At 35.6% G+C, this 19,666-nt stretch overlaps 2 protein-coding genes across 2 annotated transcripts; both read left to right on the plus strand.

Moving 5' to 3' along the window:
* Positions 1-1,482: 1,482 nt before the first annotated feature.
* Positions 1,483-7,389, plus strand: LOC134856116 (uncharacterized). The gene is made up of 3 exons (XM_063872483.1): positions 1,483-1,654; positions 1,868-2,343; positions 5,786-7,389. Exons 1-3 carry the CDS (start codon positions 1,612-1,614, stop codon positions 6,764-6,766), a joined length of 1,500 nt encoding a protein of 499 aa, XP_063728553.1. The 5' UTR covers positions 1,483-1,611; the 3' UTR covers positions 6,767-7,389.
* Positions 7,390-10,726: 3,337 nt separating this feature from the next.
* Positions 10,727-14,054, plus strand: LOC134856115 (eukaryotic translation initiation factor 2 subunit 2-like). The gene is made up of 5 exons (XM_063872482.1): positions 10,727-11,006; positions 12,145-12,319; positions 12,844-12,900; positions 13,012-13,097; positions 13,394-14,054. The coding sequence occupies exons 1-5, from the start codon at positions 10,730-10,732 to the stop codon at positions 13,567-13,569; spliced, it is 771 nt and encodes a 256-aa protein (XP_063728552.1). The 5' UTR covers positions 10,727-10,729; the 3' UTR covers positions 13,570-14,054.
* Positions 14,055-19,666: the final 5,612 nt, after the last annotated feature.

Consider the following 19,666-nt stretch of genomic DNA (forward strand, 5'->3'; position numbering starts at 1 on the left):
TTTTCAGGGTGGGGTTGCGAGTTTTGCCTCCAATTACGAATGTCCAAATTCTTTTAGTGTACGAGATACGATATAAATTTTTTTTCCGAAAACTCCAATACAAATTATTTTACAACACTTGAAATTCCTAACCTTGTATTTGGGTGCTGTCAGAGTGCTCTCAAGGATTGAGAGTCTTGCTTTCAAATATGACTGCTCAAATCCTTGTAGTTTTCGAGATATGACGTGTTTAAGATTTCTCTTGAACTTTTCAGAATACTTAGATTTCAAAACATTCAAAAGAATGGAAATTCCCAAGCTTGTAGTTGGTTACTGTGAGGGTACTCTCAAGAATTCCCAATGGCAAATCATGTGTTCTCATTTGACTGCTCAAATGCTCCTAATTTCCGTGATGTGATTTTTGTAATAACTTTTTTCAAAATTGTTCGAAGAGTTTAGATATAAAAAATTTTGAAGTTTCCATCTCTATAGTGAGGCTCTGTCAGGGTACTCCCAGGAGTTGTGAGTTTTGCCTCCAAATGTGACTGCTCAAATCCTTTTTAAGTTTTTTTTTAAGATATGACGTTTATCGTGATTTTTTTCAAAAAAAAAATAGAAAACTTTAATATTTATTTCAGTGCTCAGGAATATTTATACTCCGTGTGGTTTTTTTATTCAGTCAAGTTTCACCGATCGAAAAAAACTTTTTCAACAAAAGTTTTTAATACCCCATTGAAGATATTGACTTCAAATATAAAAAACATATTTCACCTCCGATTATTTTTTGTAAAGTTCTGGGGGTTTGAAATTTGGGCTTGTTCTGGACTAAATTATGCGCGCTTTGAAGAGTTTTTTCTTAATGCTGAGATCGTAACGCGAATGATTTATGCATGGCGAATTATGCCGCTCAACAAAATTGTTCCAAATTGAATTGATACTAACTAATTGGTGGTCGTATCAATTTCGTACGACTCAAATTTTCACACTTTCACATTGTCCAAAATGTAAAGGTTTTCAATGTTTTCTTTTCCCAAAAATTATTCGATATGAATTAAGGGACAGTTGGAACATTCAGGGCTTTGCCCTGATATACCAGCATTCTTGTTTCTTCAAAATTTGAAATTTCTAAACCTGTAGTTGGTACTCTCAGGGGTTGCGAGTCTTGCCTCCAAATACGGCTGCTCTAATCTTGGTAGTTTTCAAGATTTGACGTTTTTTATGGTTTCCGAGATTTAATTTTCTTTTCGGTAAAGGATGCATATTTTATTTGCAATATATGTAGTTTTTATGACTTGTTAAAAACTCTCAGCAACGGAGGTGCGTTACACGCTAGTTGAGTCAAAATTATATTCCAGTGAACATAATTTGTGGAACCTTTATTACTCTGGTATGGATTGGTATGATATTGATGTGACAAGACTTAAACATTTGCTCAACTGTTACGCTCAACTATTATTACTAGTCGCTGCATGCAGAAATTATTGTCAATTGCTGTATACGCTTACCAATAGATAAGAATTTATATATTAGCTAGAGAGAATGCGTTTGACTTGAAGGCGCAAAATAAATGTAATTATTGGACCTCAGTTTAGCAATGCCAAAGCGTTATTTATATGCAGTAGTTGCTCTGAAATGCTAGTTTACTCGGCAAAGGAGAGGTTTCTGATTTTTTCTAGTAAGTTTTTCACTTAGACTAATGCGTTTCCAGAAATTGTTTTAAATAAAGAACATGATTTTAAAGTTATTTTTGATCCCATAGAATTATGTTCTAGGATATTTTAAATGCCTTTTTTGCCTAGGAAGTATTTTGTTTCGGATGAGTATTTTTTAAAGACGTTTTTTCACTGAGTTTCTTAGGTTTTCTCGTTTCAAGCGATATCTTTTTCAGAGAAGTCGTTGAGTAGTGTGAAAGCAGTTGCTGTTCCGATTGGGGACACTGTGACAGATCTGCTGCTGATCGTAGAATACAATCACAGGGGACAGCATGACAGGGCACTCACCCTACTCACAATATTCCTCCTCTCCCACATCACCTGCTGTCTGGTCATATTCCACAGAGTCAAACACAAGCAGGAGGCCAGAGCTGTGTGGAGTGCTCCCTGGAGCAGGGTTCTATTCACTCTGGCAACTGTGTTCACCTTGGGCCCAGTGGTGCTGAAGTTGGTGGAAATACACGGGGAAGAGGATAGAGTACATGGGGCTAGGAAGCCGACCTGCTACTCCAAACTCACTCTTTGTTTCCTGGAGAGTCTGCCACAAGTGGTGCTCAACACTTTCTACATCTGCCAGGATGGATGTTTCTGCGCCAATCAGATTGTTTCATTAACTCTCAGTGTGGCTGCCGCATGCTATGCCGTCCAAAGGGTAAGCACACACACAAACAGCCAACCTTGAGTTTACTTCGATCGTAACAACACGTTGTCAACAAATTTTTCCGAACAAGCCACAAAAACTGTCCATCAGGATATGCACACCCAAATGGAAAAAATACGAGTTGTTAAATTTGGTTCAATGAAATTGATTAGTTTTCAAGTTTTCTATGAGTTTGCTCAAATTAATCAAATACCTTGTACAGTGCTGATTTAAATTAACCGGACAAAACGCGTTTAACTTGAAATTTAAAACGCGTTTTTCTCAAATTGGGTTTAGTTTAGGTGAAAACTTATGAAGGCAAACCTTGCTTAAAATTTTAACAGAATTAATATGGTGTAATTTTTACTGCAAAATTCGGGCCCAAATTTTTACCCAAAAAATGGGTCATTTTGGCTTTTCTTAGTTAATCAAAAATTACGCCAAAAATACCCAGTCGATCACAGACATAATTATAACAAAGAGAGCGCCTTGGGTAGCCCAACAAACTTTAAGAAGGGTATATTCTCAAAAAAAATTGCAAACCGTTTAAAAAGTTGATATTTTATATAGTAAAAACGACCTTTTTTGTCTATCAAACAAAAATAAATTAACTTACACAAAGTTTTGGTGAATATACCCTTCTTAACGTTTGTTGGGCTACGTAAGGCGCTCTCTTTGATATAATTATGTCTGTGATTGACTGGGTATTTTTGGCGTAATTTTTGATTAACTAAGAAAAGCCAAAATGACCCATTTTTTGGGTAAAAATTTGGGCCCGAATTTTGCAGTAAAAATTACACCATATTAATTCTGCTAAAATTTTAAGCAACTCTTGTCTTCATAAGTTTTCACCGGGCGCGTTAAACAGTGCCGAAGTACAACAGTGCCAAAAATGCGGGAAAAGTTCAGAATAATTTAAAGGCATTTTCTAAAGAGCGGGAAATTACTGACGCTAATTGTCAAAGAAAATCACTCCAATTTTGGCGCCAAAATGTCTGCAACTGCAAATTTAAAGTGTCACTTAAGATTATAAAGGTTCGCCGTTTAATTTTTGATTGCCGCACTTACTATCTTGAAACTTGTTCATATTTTCGGCACTGTTGACTAAAGTTTTCATTTTCGGCACTGTTGAACTGATTTTTTTTTCGGCACTGTTGTACTGCCCCGTTTTCACCTAAACTCAACCCAATTTGTGATAAACGCGCTTTACATTTCGAGTTAAACATGTTTTGTCCGGTTAATTTAAATCAGCACTGTATTTTAAAGAAGCTTTAATAATTATCTCATAATTGCAAAGTTTGAAAACGCGAGCTGGGTGGCCAGTCAATAAGCAGAATGGTCTAAGAGCAGAATGGGTCCAAGAGAAGAAAAACAGAAAAACATCAGCTTTTATTAGCTAATCTGTAAATAAATTATCGGAAAGGTCAATAATACCAAAGCAATGAACATTTTATGCATAATTTGAGTAATTTAATCAAAAACTTTTAAAAAAATTGTAATCACAAAATTTTTATGAAATTAGTCATTTCATGCATAATTTTATTCGTTTTCTTGGTAGTTTTTGACGATTCTAATAATAGTTTTATCAATTAGCCGGTATAAACCAATATAAGTCAATATTTTTCTATTTTTCTGCTCTTGGACCCATTCTGCTTATTGCTCCGCCTTCCGCGTGCAGATACTGCTAGAAAATCAAAGTGCGTTCTGTATTTAGACAACCGCGTGTTCATACTCGTCAGTGTTTAGACAAATACTGTATGATCCAATCAGAATCGAGATAAGACATAAATAATCCGAAATAAATAATAATTATTTAGTAATTTCTTCCTTGTCTCGATTCTGATTGGTTGAAACAGTATTTGTCTAAATACTGACGTGTCTGAATACGCGGTTGTCTAAATACTGCTACGTAACCTAGAAAACCTAACAAATCATTCGAGACTATATGTCACTAAATTTTCGAAATCTATCTGAACTTTTTTTTACTGGTTTTCACTTGTCAGATGTTTACGAGGTCCCTAATTTGACATGTTTAAATGTCAATACTGTATATTGCAACATAATATGTTATTAAATTTAACGTTATAAAAAGTTGAAGTACGTCCTTATAGCCGTACGAACAGTTAAATGCAAAGTAATCTGCGGTTTTTCCTATACTATACAGCACTGAAACGTGATATCTCGTTCATTTAAAATGCAATATATTGGGTTTTTTATGTCAAAAACAAAATATCGATTCCTTAAACACGTGTGATAAGAAAGGGCATATGATTCTCCGGGTCTTTCAGAGGCTAGAAATTGTATAATCCTGAAATTTTTTTCGCGCCTTTTTGTTCCGACCTTCGATACGAAAGTAACGGAATATTTGTGCTCGGGGTGGGTTTTTTTTCTTCAGACAAATTTCGACTTTTTAACTAGCAATTTTTGACGGAATTCTTTTACATCATTCAAAAGGTATTGTTGTCCTGAGATTAAATTTGAAAAAATATTACACTTGTGATCATTTTTAGTAAGGTTATGGGGGTTTAAAGATTGCCATTTTGACCAATTTTGGACAATTAACGCGCGATATATTTCGCGCTATTAATGCGTAAGCGGAGATTTAATCCGTCTTAGAAATCGTTCCAAATTGGTTGAAAGAAGCTTATTTGCCATTTGTTACAAGGAGGAAAATTTATCTTTTTTTCTTTATATGACGTGTGTGGGGGGGGGGATGGTTTTCAAAAAAAAATTCAAATTTCAGAATAAAAAATTTTCATTTAATTTTATTACATTTGAATTTTTTTGCTATTACTGCTCCATACACCTCAAAAGGCAGTCGGAACATTCAGGGCTTCGCCCTGATACGAGCAGTCTTGTCTTATTGATATTCTTTAAAAAGTTGGTTTTGTCGTTGTTTGTTGCTTGTGTTTGCGAAGTTCACCCTCGGCTGTGTAAAAAAAAAACATTTTACGCACACCTCTGAACGATTTTCAAATCCGTTGAAAAAACGGTGAGTATTCACAAGTACCAAAATGATAAATCAGTCCCATTTGTACCAAAATAAAAAATCAATCGCGTAAGTACTAGAAAAATTCAATGGTCGAAGACTACTAAGCCGACTATTTTAAGCTCTTGGTTTAAGGTCGCCGGTGGGTGCGCGTCGCCGCTTTGCGGAGATAACAGGCTCTAATTTTCGTATAGAGTCCTACCCTCTGTTGGCAAGCTCGCAACAAGTTGGCGCGAATGCGGCGGTCACTATTCTGCTGTTTAGTTTTCTTCTGTTTGAATAGTAGAAAACTAATGTAATAATTCGTTGGCTCACAATTCGACCAATCAGAAATTGAGTTGAATAATTTTGGTACAAATGGGACTTCACCGAAAAAGCAGTCAATATTTTGCTCCTGTCCGATCTGCGATTTAAATTAGCCGTCGGTTTTTTTCATGCGCTAATTGTGTGTTTGTTTTTGTTTAGTACACCAATCCGGCCAGTGAGAAGTTGTCCCGTCCGATTGAGAACACAATACACACACTTTGGCTGTTCTGCATCCTAATAGGAAATATCCTGCCCTTCACTCTGATGGCAGGTCTCCTCTCCCCCATCTTCCTACTGACGGGACTCCTCTCAGTCTACGCTCTCACCTTCCAAATGCTATGCAGAGCAGTGCTCATCAACCTCATCATCCTGCAAAAAAATAGAAACAAGTGGGGATCTTTCCAAGGTTGCCTATTCAACGCATTCGTCCACAGTGACTCAGAGGCCATCAACAAGAGGTTCAAGGCGGCTTTCTTCATAACTGCCCTGATATCATTCCTCACTCTAAGTGGGTACTTGTCACTGTTCGCGTATTGGACTATTGTTGAACCGCGCAGTGACAGGTTCGAACACACTTTAGAGTATTGTTCAAGTGTCAAGATATACGAAAAGCCGATTGTAATATTGACAGCTTCTTCATTATGTTTGCTTCTTTCAAACTCATTTCTTTTCTTTGTCATCTTGAGCGATTGGCAGAACATTCAGAACAATGCTTATAGAATCAGAAGGTTTTTCTGTGGACGCTGTTTTGCCATTAGAGGCTACGAAGCGGATATAAGCACTGACAGAGTCGGAGTGCCTGGAGAGAAAACAGACATTGAACTAGTCTTGAAGCGAAGCGAGTCCATTTCGGACGGAAACCCGAAACTTCGGAAGACGATGAAACGAGATGTTAGTTTTTGGGATGATGTGGGAATCGACACTCGAGTGCCGCCACATCTGAGAGCTCATCCAGTTGCCAGCAAAGAAACAGATCACGAGGTAGAAACTAGCTCACAGAAGGCGCCAAATAGCCCCAAAGTCGGAAACTACGGCGACGCCAGTAGCAGAGCGGAGCTGATATCATTCAAGCCCAGAACCACTAGTCTTTTGCAGCACGAAAACACCATGACGACTATTGGCGAAGCGACAGAAGTCTAAAACTAAGATACCCTTTGTAGTTCTCAAAGCTGCCCTCATTGAAGTGCATCTTTGCTTGCAATCATCCCAATTAGTTTATTTAAATTCAACAAGTTTTTGGCTGAATAAGCTTCTAATATAGCTGAATAACTCTAAGTGTATTTTAATTGTTGTTGAAAATTTAATTTGAGTAATAATGCTATGGTATTTCCATTGGAAGTTTAAGTTGCGTCGTCATACAATGTTTAATTTAGTATCGCTTTCCATATTTGTTGATTGTGTAGTTTTATTCTTTGTTTTCGTTGAACTTGAAAAGGCTTAGTGAGTTTTTTTGTCACGGTCTCTGAATTTTACTTTCTTAGTTCTGTCGGGAAGTAGCGCGAAGCTCCAGTGCGTTCAAAAAATTGATTGTACGTTTTTTGCAAAGACCTTTAAAAGATTCCTTTGCCTGCGTTGAATTAGGAAAAGGTTGCCGTAGGAAATATGTTGCTGTATACGTGACATTTAATCAGACCTGATGAAATATTCATAATATGCCCCGAAGTGCCGTGTTAAAAGATCTGATATGCCATATAATCCCAACAAAATTTGATGTAATCTATGGCGCTCCCTGTTGTAGCAAACAGCCTCTATAGTGGCCTTGTTTTGATTTATTTGATGCGTAGATCAGGGGTGGATCTAAGGTTTGCTCCAGGGGGGGGGGGGGGGGGGGTTCGAGCGCTCCCAGAATATATTGAAGACCCTATGTTGACAATATTCTGCCCCGCCATCAAATTTTCGTAAAGATGACAAAAATGCCAGTTCTGACCGAAAAATTGGGCTTTTTTTCGACGCGCGCTCCACATCAAAAATGGTCACAAAATTTTCGGGTTGATCGGCAGGAGATGATTGTCATAAAATAATACCAAAAGGGAACCTTTGATTGTAGAGGGGTCGAAGCTATGACAAGAATGTGACTGCTCCCACATCCTAAATATGCCCGTGGCATAGACTATCTAAGAGAACAATTTTAACTCTGTTCTAGCTTGTTAAACTTGCGAGAGGTAGTCTATTGCAACCGGTACTAGATTTTTTCCTGTAAATACTTTTGTTTACAGTAATCAGTGCTCAGCATGTGACATATAATATGATTCCAATGCACTTGCGTCCCTGTATTTTTTATATTTGTATTCCTGTTTAGTGGTTCGAAATTGGTGTTTTATTTTTAGATTTCCAGCGGGAAAAAAACTGTACCTGTTGATCCAGTTTTCTCAAGTTGGGTTAATGTTATCAAAAAAGCGCCAGTCATAAATTGTTCTAGAAATTCAAAGACCTTAAAGGGCATCTTTTGAAATTCGAAAGTTGAGATTTTTTCAGCGAAGTCAGTGTTTTTGTAAATTTTACTTGCGTTTTCAATGTTTGCTCTAAAGCCAATTAATTTGCTTACATGAACGTTTTTTTAAAGAAAATTACACATTAAAAGTGTTTTTCAATTCAAAGCTCATCGAACTTTAAATTGTTGATTTTTTTTTGTTTCAACAGTTAATAGCTAAAACTGTTGGCTTTATTGCTTGCGTTTTTCTAATTTTAGTACAGTGTTTTATCGTAAATTGCACACAGGTTAAATATTTTGCATGCATTTAGTTTGGGCCTTAATACTTTCCGATCGTTAACGATTTTTGTAAAGTGGCATTCATTTTTGTTCTTTTCCGATTGAAAAGTTTGACTTTTGATTTTTTTAAGATCAATTATTTCCCTCTATTAAAAGAAGGGCAAACTCCACTGTCGAATTAGCAAAAAAAACGTGATTGACTTCTAGGTTCGAAAGTGGATTTTATTTCTCAGATTTTCAAGCGAAATAGAAAAAATATCTATTGGTCCAGTTACACAAATCGGATTAGTTGACTTCAAAAACGTGTCAATCATAAAATGTTCTTGATTTTCACAAAGCTCTTAGGCCATCTTTTTCTCCGAAGTTCGGAGTTTTTTAAAAAATTAAGTCAGTTTTTTGAGTTCATTTACCTTTTTCCAACAATCTATTATCTGTTACTTTTTTCAATTTCACTAATGCTCTTTTGCTACTCTATAGCCGTTGTGTTATTTTTTTTGAGAGTATCAATTATTTTAAGATGGATTTTGAAAATAAATTCTGCGTCAAAAGAAAAAAAATAATATGCCTAAAAATTAATTTAATGAAAAAAACTTTTTCTAATGAGATTTTTGGTGTCTGTTATACTAGATAAACGTTACGAAATATGCAAATTTTTCATTCTGTCAATGTTTTTTTCTTGAGCTGCATTTGAGTTCCCATTTTTTGCGATCTTCTTGATAATTTGAATCTTTTATCGTTTTATACTTCGATTTTTTTTATGTGCCAGAAATCTTCTTCACAAAAGTCCTCTGAGTTCAGTTAATTTTCTCTTTGATGCTTTTATACACTTGCGATTAGCAAACGCTATCAAATCGGATCATTTGTGCAGCTAACATTTGTGGAGCATTCAATTTTGCAGCTAACCTGATGAATTTTTTGAAAATTTAATTTTAAATACTGGTTACCATAACTATTGAAAGCCTGGGTTCAATTTCGAATCCAGACAGGACCTTTTTTATAAAGTTCAAAATAGTTTTCGTCACATCGGCTGTCTGTTTAAGTTTTTTCGTCGGTTTAGTTGTCACATTTCTTTCTTTTCATGAGCTGAAGTTAATTTTTATTGGAAATGAAAGCATGCATTTCTGACTTTGTATAATTGTTTTGGTTTTTTTCGCTCTTTAAGCTTCATTCGGCCTAAATGGTTTCGGCCTATACTTCATCGGCTTGATGATCTAATTTTGAGTCTTGTGAAAAAAGTATATGGTTTTCTATCCTTTTGCGTATTTCCTGAAGGGGAAGGCTGTGAAATTTAAGAATTTCCGAGCTTAAAGCTCAGTTTTTCATGATCAGCTTCTTTTTAATGTTTTCGGTACAACGGGCGTTACCTGAGTGTTGTCGGCTTACTTACCGCTCGATAAATGTTTTGGAACAATTATTTCATGCTTGCGATTGAATGGTTGCTGTGTTCTCGCCTCAATTTGAACGTTGTGAAACAACATTTGGAAACAAACCGTAGATTATTTTGATTTTTTTAAAATTTTCCCGGACTGGCAATAATTTAATTTTAGTCGGCAAGCTTGCAATACTATTTTTAATTTGTATTGCGAGGCAATCGATAACTTGCGTGAAACTATTTTTTGATGTTTTCATCTGATCATTTTAAAAATATCAATAGCAATAAAGAGACATTAGATCCTGCCAGAAAATTTACAGAAAAGGGAAAATATTTGGTTCAGATTTTGTTGATAACACAAATGTTCTGTTTTTTTACTAAATTTTCCTCTTCCTTCGTTAAGTTTGTGTAATACTGCTTTTCTGAATCATAATTGCTTTTGAGAACTTCAATTCTTTTCTGAGAATTTTCAGTTCTTTTTGTGCCGAGTGTGTCGTAAGTGGTGCGAAGCTTGACCTCGTCGGGGCAAAAAAAAATCAATTTCATCGATGATTGGGTCACTTCCCAGATTGTTCAAAAGTAATGAACGTAGTGAAGACTCTTATAAAGTTCTTGCTGATTTTTCTTGCTTTTTTTTCAACAAAAAGTCTAAAAATATTGATGCACTTAGGTATAATGCACGTTTTGAGTTCAATTGAAATTCATCTGCTGAAAGTGACGTAAATAGCACTCTCCAAATACGAACGTGGAAATGGCTCTAAAAAACGTGAACAGTTTTGAAATCGGAAATTAATTTTTAGATTTGCAGCTGAATATCAGCTTTACCCATTGATCTAGTTTTCTCAAGTTGGTTTAATGTTATCAAAAAAGCGCCAATCATGAATCTTTCAATTCAAAGAGCTCTATTTTTTTCTTTGAAATTCGAAAGTTGAGATTTTTTCCAGAAAGTCGTGGTTTTTTTATGTTTACTTGCGTTCATTACTCTTCTCCAATATTCGATTGGCTATGTTCCAGATTGTAAATGCCAGAAAATCCAGACACAATGGACGACACAGAAGCGCCTCTGGACTTGAGCAAAGTGAAAAAGAAGTCGAAAAAAGCTCCGCCTTCGTTCCGGACAGATCCTGATGCAACAGGTGAACCAACACCTGGGACTGATGGCTCTGCGGGGGGCGACAAGGGAGGGGCAGAGGACGAGGGTGGAAGTTTGAACTTCAAACAGATGAAGAAGAAAAAGAAGCCAGCCATCAACTTGGACGAGTTAGTCCAAGTTGACCCATTGGCAGATGACAAAGACGGTAAATAGAACTTTCACTTCCTGTTATAGTTAACGCTTTTTTGAGTCTGGATTTTCCAGCTAGCGTGATGGGACCTGCATCTCTTTAACACTTTTTAACGAAGCGTGAGTGCGATAGTTCTTTTTATCAGACAGAGTTAATGACCGATTACGAAAATTAAGATGACACTAACTTTATCAGTCGGGTTTAAATGAAAGTTATGTTTCCTTAATCCGATCCCCAAAGATATTGAATGAGGGATTGAGCTTAGTGCTCGGGGGTTTCATGGAAAATCACGCAGACTTTCATTTGTTATATCATAGTTTTCTTGGTGTCAAGAAAAACCGATCTCAATAGGGGCGGATCTAGGATTTTCTAGAGGGGGAGGGGCGTCCGCCCCCTCCCCCTGAATCCGCTGGTGTCAATGTCTTTATTTTCGACATGAAAGTTTCATGGAAGTTTTGTTTGTTTTTTTTTGTATTATTCAGCTCTTTTTCATAGGTTGATTTGTTTTTTTATATATCCCAAATTGATTTTCCGTGTCGGTTTTTGTGTTCAGTTTCCATATCCAAACTTTGGTGGGTTTTCTAAATTCCTGGTAGGTTTTGTAAACTGTTATGCAATTTTTACAAGGTGAGTTAGAAGCAATCTGTTTATGTGTGAACCCTTTTTTTATCAGAAGGTCGCAGTGACCGAGTGGTCTAATAGACTATCAAAGCTGCCGTAGGTAATTTTGCTTTCTCTTTTCCGGGCTTTTTTTATTTAGTGCAGAAAAACGAATTGTTTGTCTTTTTACCGTCGCGATGATTTTTTCTTCCCTTTTTCAGGAAAAGTATAGTCTTAAAATTTGTTTACGATCATTTCGGTTTTTCGATTGTTTTGCGGTTTGACTTTTTCTTTTCAAGTTCCTTTTTTCCTTATTTGAGGGGAAGGCAAACTCCGCAATTGAAGAGCAAAAGTGTAATGTTTGCGAAAAACCTGAATGAGCTCTTCTCAAAAACGGACTTAAATTTTCTGAATTCGGAGCGGATTAAGAAAATTGCCTATTGATCCATTTGAAAACTACCTATTGATTCTTGAAATTACGCACTGTTATTTGCAACTAAATGTGTTTAGGTATGTTCGTTTTCATGAATGTTTGTGTGTGTTGTGTGCATAGGAGATGGAGTGAAGGACTTGAGCTACGAGGAGTTGTTGGAGAGAGTGTACAAGATCATGCGGGAGAAGAACCCGAATGCGGGCGAGAAGAAACAGTTCGTGATCAGACCCCCCGAAGTGGTCAAGGCAGGCGCCAAAAAGACCTCCTTTGTCAACTTCCTCGAAATATCCAAAGCGTAATTACTGCCATTATCCTTATTCTCTATTCTTCTGCCTAGTTTGTTGTGATTATCTCAGTTTTTTAGCAATGATAGCTGGTCAGAAGTTGACTAGATATGTCTTTGCTGATAGATATAGCTGCTCCTGAAAGATATAGGGCTGTGTATAAAAGAAACTATAAGATTAGATCTACCGGATGATGTCTGATTACAAAAGCGATGATTTAGTTACATCACCAGTCATTGAATTGCCCATGAATGTTTTCGAGGGTGGCGTTTTTTGACTTTTTTACGTCGACCAAAGTGTTTTTAATAGCTCCACTGGCTCTTAAAGATTTTCTGTCAAAAGTTTCTGTGCGGCAGGCGAATGCACCAAAAATGACGTTATAGGCCCTTATGGTTGGTTCTAACCAAAATGTTGTTGCTTGTGCTAATGAGGTACAGCTTCGCCTCTGTGCTTAGTATTAGGTTTCATCTAGGGCTAATTCTCTAGGGGTAACGGTATGGATGTTCTCCTTCATTGAGTTGGTTGTTTGTTTCAGAATGAACAGAGAACCCAGACACGTGCTATCTTTTATATTGGCGGAGTTGGGAACAAGGTCAGTCAGCTTTTGAGTTATAATTTCTTTAACACCCCCTCTTTTTTCTGAAGGGTAATGAGATTTGTGTAGTACTGGGTGTTTGTGTGTGTAAACTGGTGATGTTTTTAGTGGGTCAATTGACGGAAACAACACTTTAATCCTCAAGGGCAAATTCCAAGTTAAACAGATGGAGAACATCCTCAGAAGATATATCAGTGAGTACCACACCTACTCTATTTTGCCCCTCAGCTGCACTCACCTTTGATATCAATGTTCTAATTTACATCAGAACTATTTCATTGATATCAGGTTTTCAACATAAATGTTCTCAGTTACAAGGTTCAGTTGAAAGCTCAGTGTTTTGAAAGTACCAACTCTCAAATGGTACTAATAAAGTTTGTAGGCTTCAGTTTAACTAAATTTTGATTTCAATATGAGACAGCATGTGTGTATTGATGATCATTACAAAATTGACTATAATGGTTTGATTGCATGTTTTGTGCTTTACTAGAGGAGTACGTGATGTGTCACACGTGTAAGAGCAAAGACACCAAGCTGCAGAAGTCAGACAGACTGCAGTTCCTCCAGTGTGAGTCATGCCAGTCCAGGTGTACAGTGGCAAACATCCGCACAGGATTCCAGGCAGTCACGGGCAAGAGGGCCGCCCAGAGGGCCAAGGAGGTGTAATCAGCCCAACCCCGTGTCACCCTAACCCAGTCATACAGCATCCATCTGCCCAACCAGTCCAGCCCATCTTCGTACATCTCCCACTGAATAACACCAATAACTTCATCCCACAACTCAAACAACTGGAGACAATGCGAGACATTTAATAACATTCGTTCGCAACAACTGTGACATAAACTGTAGTCAACGCAAAGCAAGTAAAGGAGACTTTGCCCTATTTTCATTCCAATGCAACTGTATTTGAAGATTACATTATACTAGAAGGGCCAAAATGGAAGCACTAACCAGACATGCATGCTACAATGACCTGCGATGTTATTTATGACTGGCGACTCAAATAAACTATGGAGTTTAAGCTGAAGAACTGACTACCGTGATGTTGCGTTGTTAAGGAAGAACATATTTTTTGTAGCTTTAAAAGTATGCTGTAATGGAAGGATAAAAAGATAAATTTTTGCTTAAATTAACATTTTTGAAGTTTAAAATTTTCATTTGAATCGAAATGCAAATGTAAGATATCATAGTGTCCTTTTTCTTTTCCAGCTAATCTTTTTTTAAACAGTTATTAGCGTTATGAATACTCTTACATAAGTCTTGATGATTTTTTTTTCTTTCAGAAAAAGTCTTAAATTTGTTCAGGATCAAATTTACTTCTTCGCAGTTTCGCTTTGACTTCTTATTCAGTTGATTGCCCTTGTTGATATGAAGGCGAAATCACCTATCGAACAGCAAAAGTGTGAAGGTCACGAAAAACCTGATCGACTTCCAAATTCGAAAATGGAATTTAATCATCAGATCTCACAGCAAAATATAATTTCACCTATTGATCCAGTTTTTTTTCCAAATTGGTCTAATTTTATTAAGAGTAATAAACGTAGTGAAGATTCTTATATATGTCTTGCTGATTTTTATTTTTTTTCTCCCAGAAAAAGTAAAGTTTGTTCATGCTCAATTTTGATTTTTCGCGGTTTGACTTGTGATTTCTCTTTAAGTTCAGTGCAACTCTATTTTTAAAAGGAAGGAAAACTCCACTATCGAACAGCAAAATTGTAAAGGTCACGAAAAACGTGATCGACTTCTAATTTTGAAAGAGGAAATTAATTATCAGATTTCTCAGCTAAATAAAAGTTATACCTTTTGATCCAGTTTTCTCATATTGGGTTAATTTTATCATGAAAGTGTTCATCATAAATTGTTCTACAAATTCAAAGAGCTTTAAGGCCATGTTTTTTTCGAAATTCTAAAGTTGAAGATTTATAAAAAACAAGTCAGTTTTTTTCAGTTTCATTGCGTTCATTTCTCTTTGACAACTGTCAGTTGGCTATGTTCAAGAATTGTCAAACCTTTATTGTTCTACTTTTTTTAAAGGACTATAAGGCCATAATTTTTTAAATTTGAAATTCGAAAGGTTTTAACAATCATATCTGATTTTTTCCTTGCGTTCATCACTTTTTCCAACTCTGGTGGCTCTACTTTTTAAGCGTAATGAACGTAGTGAAGACTTTCTGGATAAGTCATGTTAATTTTTTTCAGGAAAAATCTTAATAATCATTCACGATTCAATTTTGATTTTTCACGGAATGACTTCTGATATCTTCTATAAGTTCAGTGCTTTTCCATTGTTAAAATGACGGCAAACTCCACTATCGAACAGCAAAAGCAAGAATCTCTCGAAAAATTTGATCGACTTCTAGTTTTGACATTGGAATTTAGTTATCAAATTTTCCAGCGAAATGAAATCTTTTACGTATTGGTTCAGCTTTCTCACATTTGGTTAGTTCATGAAAACATTGTCAATCATAAATTGTTCTAGAAATTTGTAAAGCTTTAAGGGCTATCCAATTTTTTTCTTTAAAACTCGGAAGTTGTTCTGCTTCTTTACGTTTAATACTCTTTTCCAACTGTCAGTTGGCTATGTTTGAATAATAAATACAAGTAATTTTTTGTGAGTCTTATTTTCAGTTAGAGGAAAAGACCGGGAAAAGAACAATAAACTTGGAAATCCGATTTTCTCGTAAAAATTGCGCTTTGCTTGCGACTACCAAGCGTTATAAAATCCGAATATAGACTTTTCCAGGTGAACTATCTTAAATCAATTTTCAGCTTGATTTTTATTATATATTCAAAGTTTTTAACGTTTGTGGCGGACCTAGCCTAGATGCAATGACCACGTCTGGGATGGCAAAGGTTTTAGATTCGAATCAGCTAAGGACTTGTCATTTGTTTGAACTGCAATTTTCTTTCAAAAAATTGTCGACATGGCTGTTTTGTCAGCTTACCTGAACTAGTTTTCTTACGCAGAAAGCAATTCATTATAGTTGAAGTTATTTTTGATTTATTCTTGCCTCGTGTAGATCTGCTGGCCCGTGAATTTTTATATTCATTTTTGCTCAAAGCTTCACACGGCCCTAAAGAATTTCGGCTTGTTTTTTCAGCTAAGTGAACTAATTTTGCGTCGTTTCGAAGAAGAAACAACGTTTTTTTTGTTTAATCGGAAAGGGCGTAAAATCAAAGAAATTAAAGATTAGCAGAGTTTTATGACAACAATTTTGCTTTCGGCGCAATGATTGCTTACCAATTCTTTGCCAGTTCGATTGCATTAGGCGGCTTTCGTTTCATTTTCTGCCAGCTAGCAATGCTCTTGTGTGGTGTCGCAAGTTATCAAAAATTCGATTCAGAAACACTTGAAATTGGTATAGTTTTTCGGTGACGTAATAACTAACTCATGAAAATAACCCAAGTAAAAGTCGGTGAACGTATTTCAGGCTGTTTTACAGGTCGCGATGATTGTTTATTTTCTTTTTAAGAAAATTCCCTAGATTTTTTTGGGGTTTGATTTTTTTCTTAAGTGCAGTTCTTTTCCTTTGCTAAAAGGAAGGCAAAATCCACTATTGAACAGCGGAAGTGTAAAGGTCACCAAAAACGTGATCGATTTTTAGTTTCGGAAGTGCAAGTTAGTTTAAAATTTCCCAACTAAATAAAAACTCTACCACGACACATTTTCGTTGAGTCTCAGTTGCATTGCGGCCACTTTTTAGCAAACAAAAAACAGATTTAAAAAAAAAAGAAAACTAAGGCAACAGATAATTGGAAAATAGTCAGCAATTACATGCAGACAAAAAATACTGACTTCTTTTTTTCGAAAAAAAATCTCATTTTTCGAACTTAAATGAAAAAAATGGCCTGAAAGCTCTTTGAGTTTTTGAAACAACTTATGTTCGACATTTTTCCGATGAAACTAACCCAATTTGAAAAAGCAGGATCAATACGTAGTTTTTTCGGAAAAATGTCAAACATGAGTTGTTTTGAAAACTCGAAGACCTTTCAGGCCAATTTTGTTTCTTGAAGGTTCGAAAAGTGAGATTTTTTTTCGAAAAAAAAACAAGTCAATATTTTTTGTCTACATGTGATTGCTGACTATTTTCCAATTGTCTGTTGGCTAAGTTTTCAGGTTTTTTTGGAAAATCTGTTTTTTGTTTGCTAAAAAGTGGCTGCAATGCAACTGAGACTCAACAAAATTGTGTCGTGGTAGAGTTAGTTGAAAGGGAGACTATTACTACTTGGGTGACTTTTTCTTTAAGGAAAACCGATATTGGTTTTGAAAGTTTTCAATTATTTAGGTCGTTTTTTTATTGGCTAAATTTTCGGAAGCTCTATCAGCATACTAGCAGCAAAAGTTTTTGAAGATTTTGAATAAATCTAGACTTTGAAGGTCGGTGTTGAGAGAAATAAATTCTTTGTATAACAAAATGGCGCTATCAGATTTTTTTGCAGAATCACAACTAAGTTTTTTTTGCATTTTATCTAATCGACTTTATTTTATTTCGCAAACATAACTCGCGCTTGCAAAATTAGACTAAAAACCAAAACTTAAATCCAGCCTGCAAAAAAATTCATATGGCGCCATTTTCTTAAACAAAGAATTTTGAAAACTCTAAAAAAATCTGCAAAAAAAAGAAGAAAAACCTTTTTGAATCATTTTTCACTTTCTTTTTTCTTTATTTTTTTCAAAAGTCAAATGTAGTCCATCATGGTATGTTTTGCTATAACTTGAAGTTTTGCTCTCATCAAGCTACGCATAAAAAGAAACGGTATAAAATAGAAACAATAGTTTATTTCATGTGGTCGGAGTCGGAACCTTTTTATGCTTCTTCCACCGCAACCGGATACACCAACTTTTCATTTTAGTTTTCATGCACTGATAAGCTCGGATTTTTTCTCGGTATTTCAGCAACCGACTAGACAAGATTAACTCAAAAACGCTTTAAATTTGCTCGAAAAAAGTAATTGAAGCAAAATGTGGGAAAGATAAAAATCTGTTTGGCTGAGATTCCAGTAACGAATAAAAGTTACTTAAAAAGTGTGTCGTGTGATTTTGGACATTTGATGAACTAAGTATTTTGTGTCTGCTAACAAACCTAAATTTGTTTTTTTTTCTGCTTCTCTAGCGTTAGATTTTGCTGAACGTTCTTTGCCATCAGAGCTGCCCTAAATTGAAGGTTAGTTGTCATATTATTACCTGTAGATTAAAATCCAAAACAAAAAATGCAAGATGATTTTTGAACTATCCAAGCAAGAAAGGTAACTTTTTAAGCTCGGTGGATTAACTGCTAAGGCTTGTGACTCTTGTCAAAAAATGGAAGGATCAATTCAAACTGGACGAAAACTTCAGTTCAATTCGATGAAACATGTACCCAAAACCAACAAAATTTTTACATGCTTTTCGTTATTCGCTTCAAGTTTTGAGGAGGTTTAAAAGATGAAATTCTGGTTGACGAAAAAGAACGCAGACTTGACGTCTGGGACAATTACAACTTTGAAGCCGCGATCGTTTTAAAAACAAAGCGATTTGAGCGTGAGTTTTGTTGTTTTTTTCTAAATATATCTCTAAAGGTTTGCAAAAAGCGTTTTGACATATATAAAACAAAAGACATCTAATTCAGTTTTTGATCTAGACAAAAAGCATTTAAGAAAGACTGATTAAACTAAATCAGAACATTTCTGGTGCGATTTCTCCAATAAAATAAATTGCTCTCTTAAATTACTAATAAGCACTTTTTTACGCTGAGTAAAAAATTAAACCTGGGGAAACTAAAAACTGCCTATTTTTTGAGTACTATGTCTAATTGGTCAAAAAGCAAGGTACAAATTTTAAGTACTCTGTCAAAGTCAGATTTTGCTATGAATGCGATTTGAGGTGAATCGCTAAAATCACTTGCAGTGGTTTTGCATTTTTGTTCCTATGGAAGGCTTACTTCAAAACTGCACAAAGCTGCGATAACACTGAAAGCTTGGCCGCAGGATTATCGATTATACTGGGTATTGTTCTGACTTGCGTAACGAAAGTAACGGAATATTTGTGCTCGGGGTGGTTTTTTTTCAGTCAGTTTTTGGCTTTTTAATTAGCCATTTTTGACGGAGTTTTTTTTTATCATTCGAAAATTATTGTTTTCTTGAGCTTAAATTTTAAAAAATGTTTCTATTGTTATCATTTTTTGTAAAACTATTGGGGTCTAAAGGTTGCCATTTCGGCCAATTTGGGACAATTAACGCGCGCTATAATTCATGCTTTTACTCAGATTTAATCAATCTTGGAAATCAATCCAAAATGATTGAGAAAAGCTTATTTGCCATATTTGATTTGTTACTAGGAGCGATGTCTGTCAATTTGTACTTTTCATGGCGTGTGGGGGTTAATTTTTTCAAAAAAAAAACCAATTTTGAAGATTTTTTTTTTTTCATTTTTTTATAAAATTTGATTTTTTTTTTATGTTATTACTGCTGCATAGATCTTAAAAAGCAGTTGAAACAGTCAGGGCTTCGCACTGATACGATCAGTCTCGTACTGTCTTGAGGCTCAGTCAGAACTCCTGGCTGTGCTTGTGGTGGTTTGAAATAATTATTTCTTTGCAATTCTTGTGTCATAAGTAAAGCAACGCGTTTTGCTGTTGGGTTTTACCACAGACAAAAGCCGCATTATTTATTAAATATAATGTTGATGTTAGTGTTCTGATACGACTGTTTTTGCTTCAGTGTCAAGTTATGCTCAATTATGGCTCTATTAACTGGTTGATAAACAAATGTTTAACCCCTAGAA

Source organism: Symsagittifera roscoffensis, unplaced genomic scaffold (genome assembly GCF_963678635.1).
Source record: "Symsagittifera roscoffensis unplaced genomic scaffold, txSymRosc1.1 SCAFFOLD_168, whole genome shotgun sequence".
In the NCBI taxonomy this organism is placed as follows: domain Eukaryota; kingdom Metazoa; phylum Xenacoelomorpha; order Acoela; family Convolutidae; genus Symsagittifera; species Symsagittifera roscoffensis.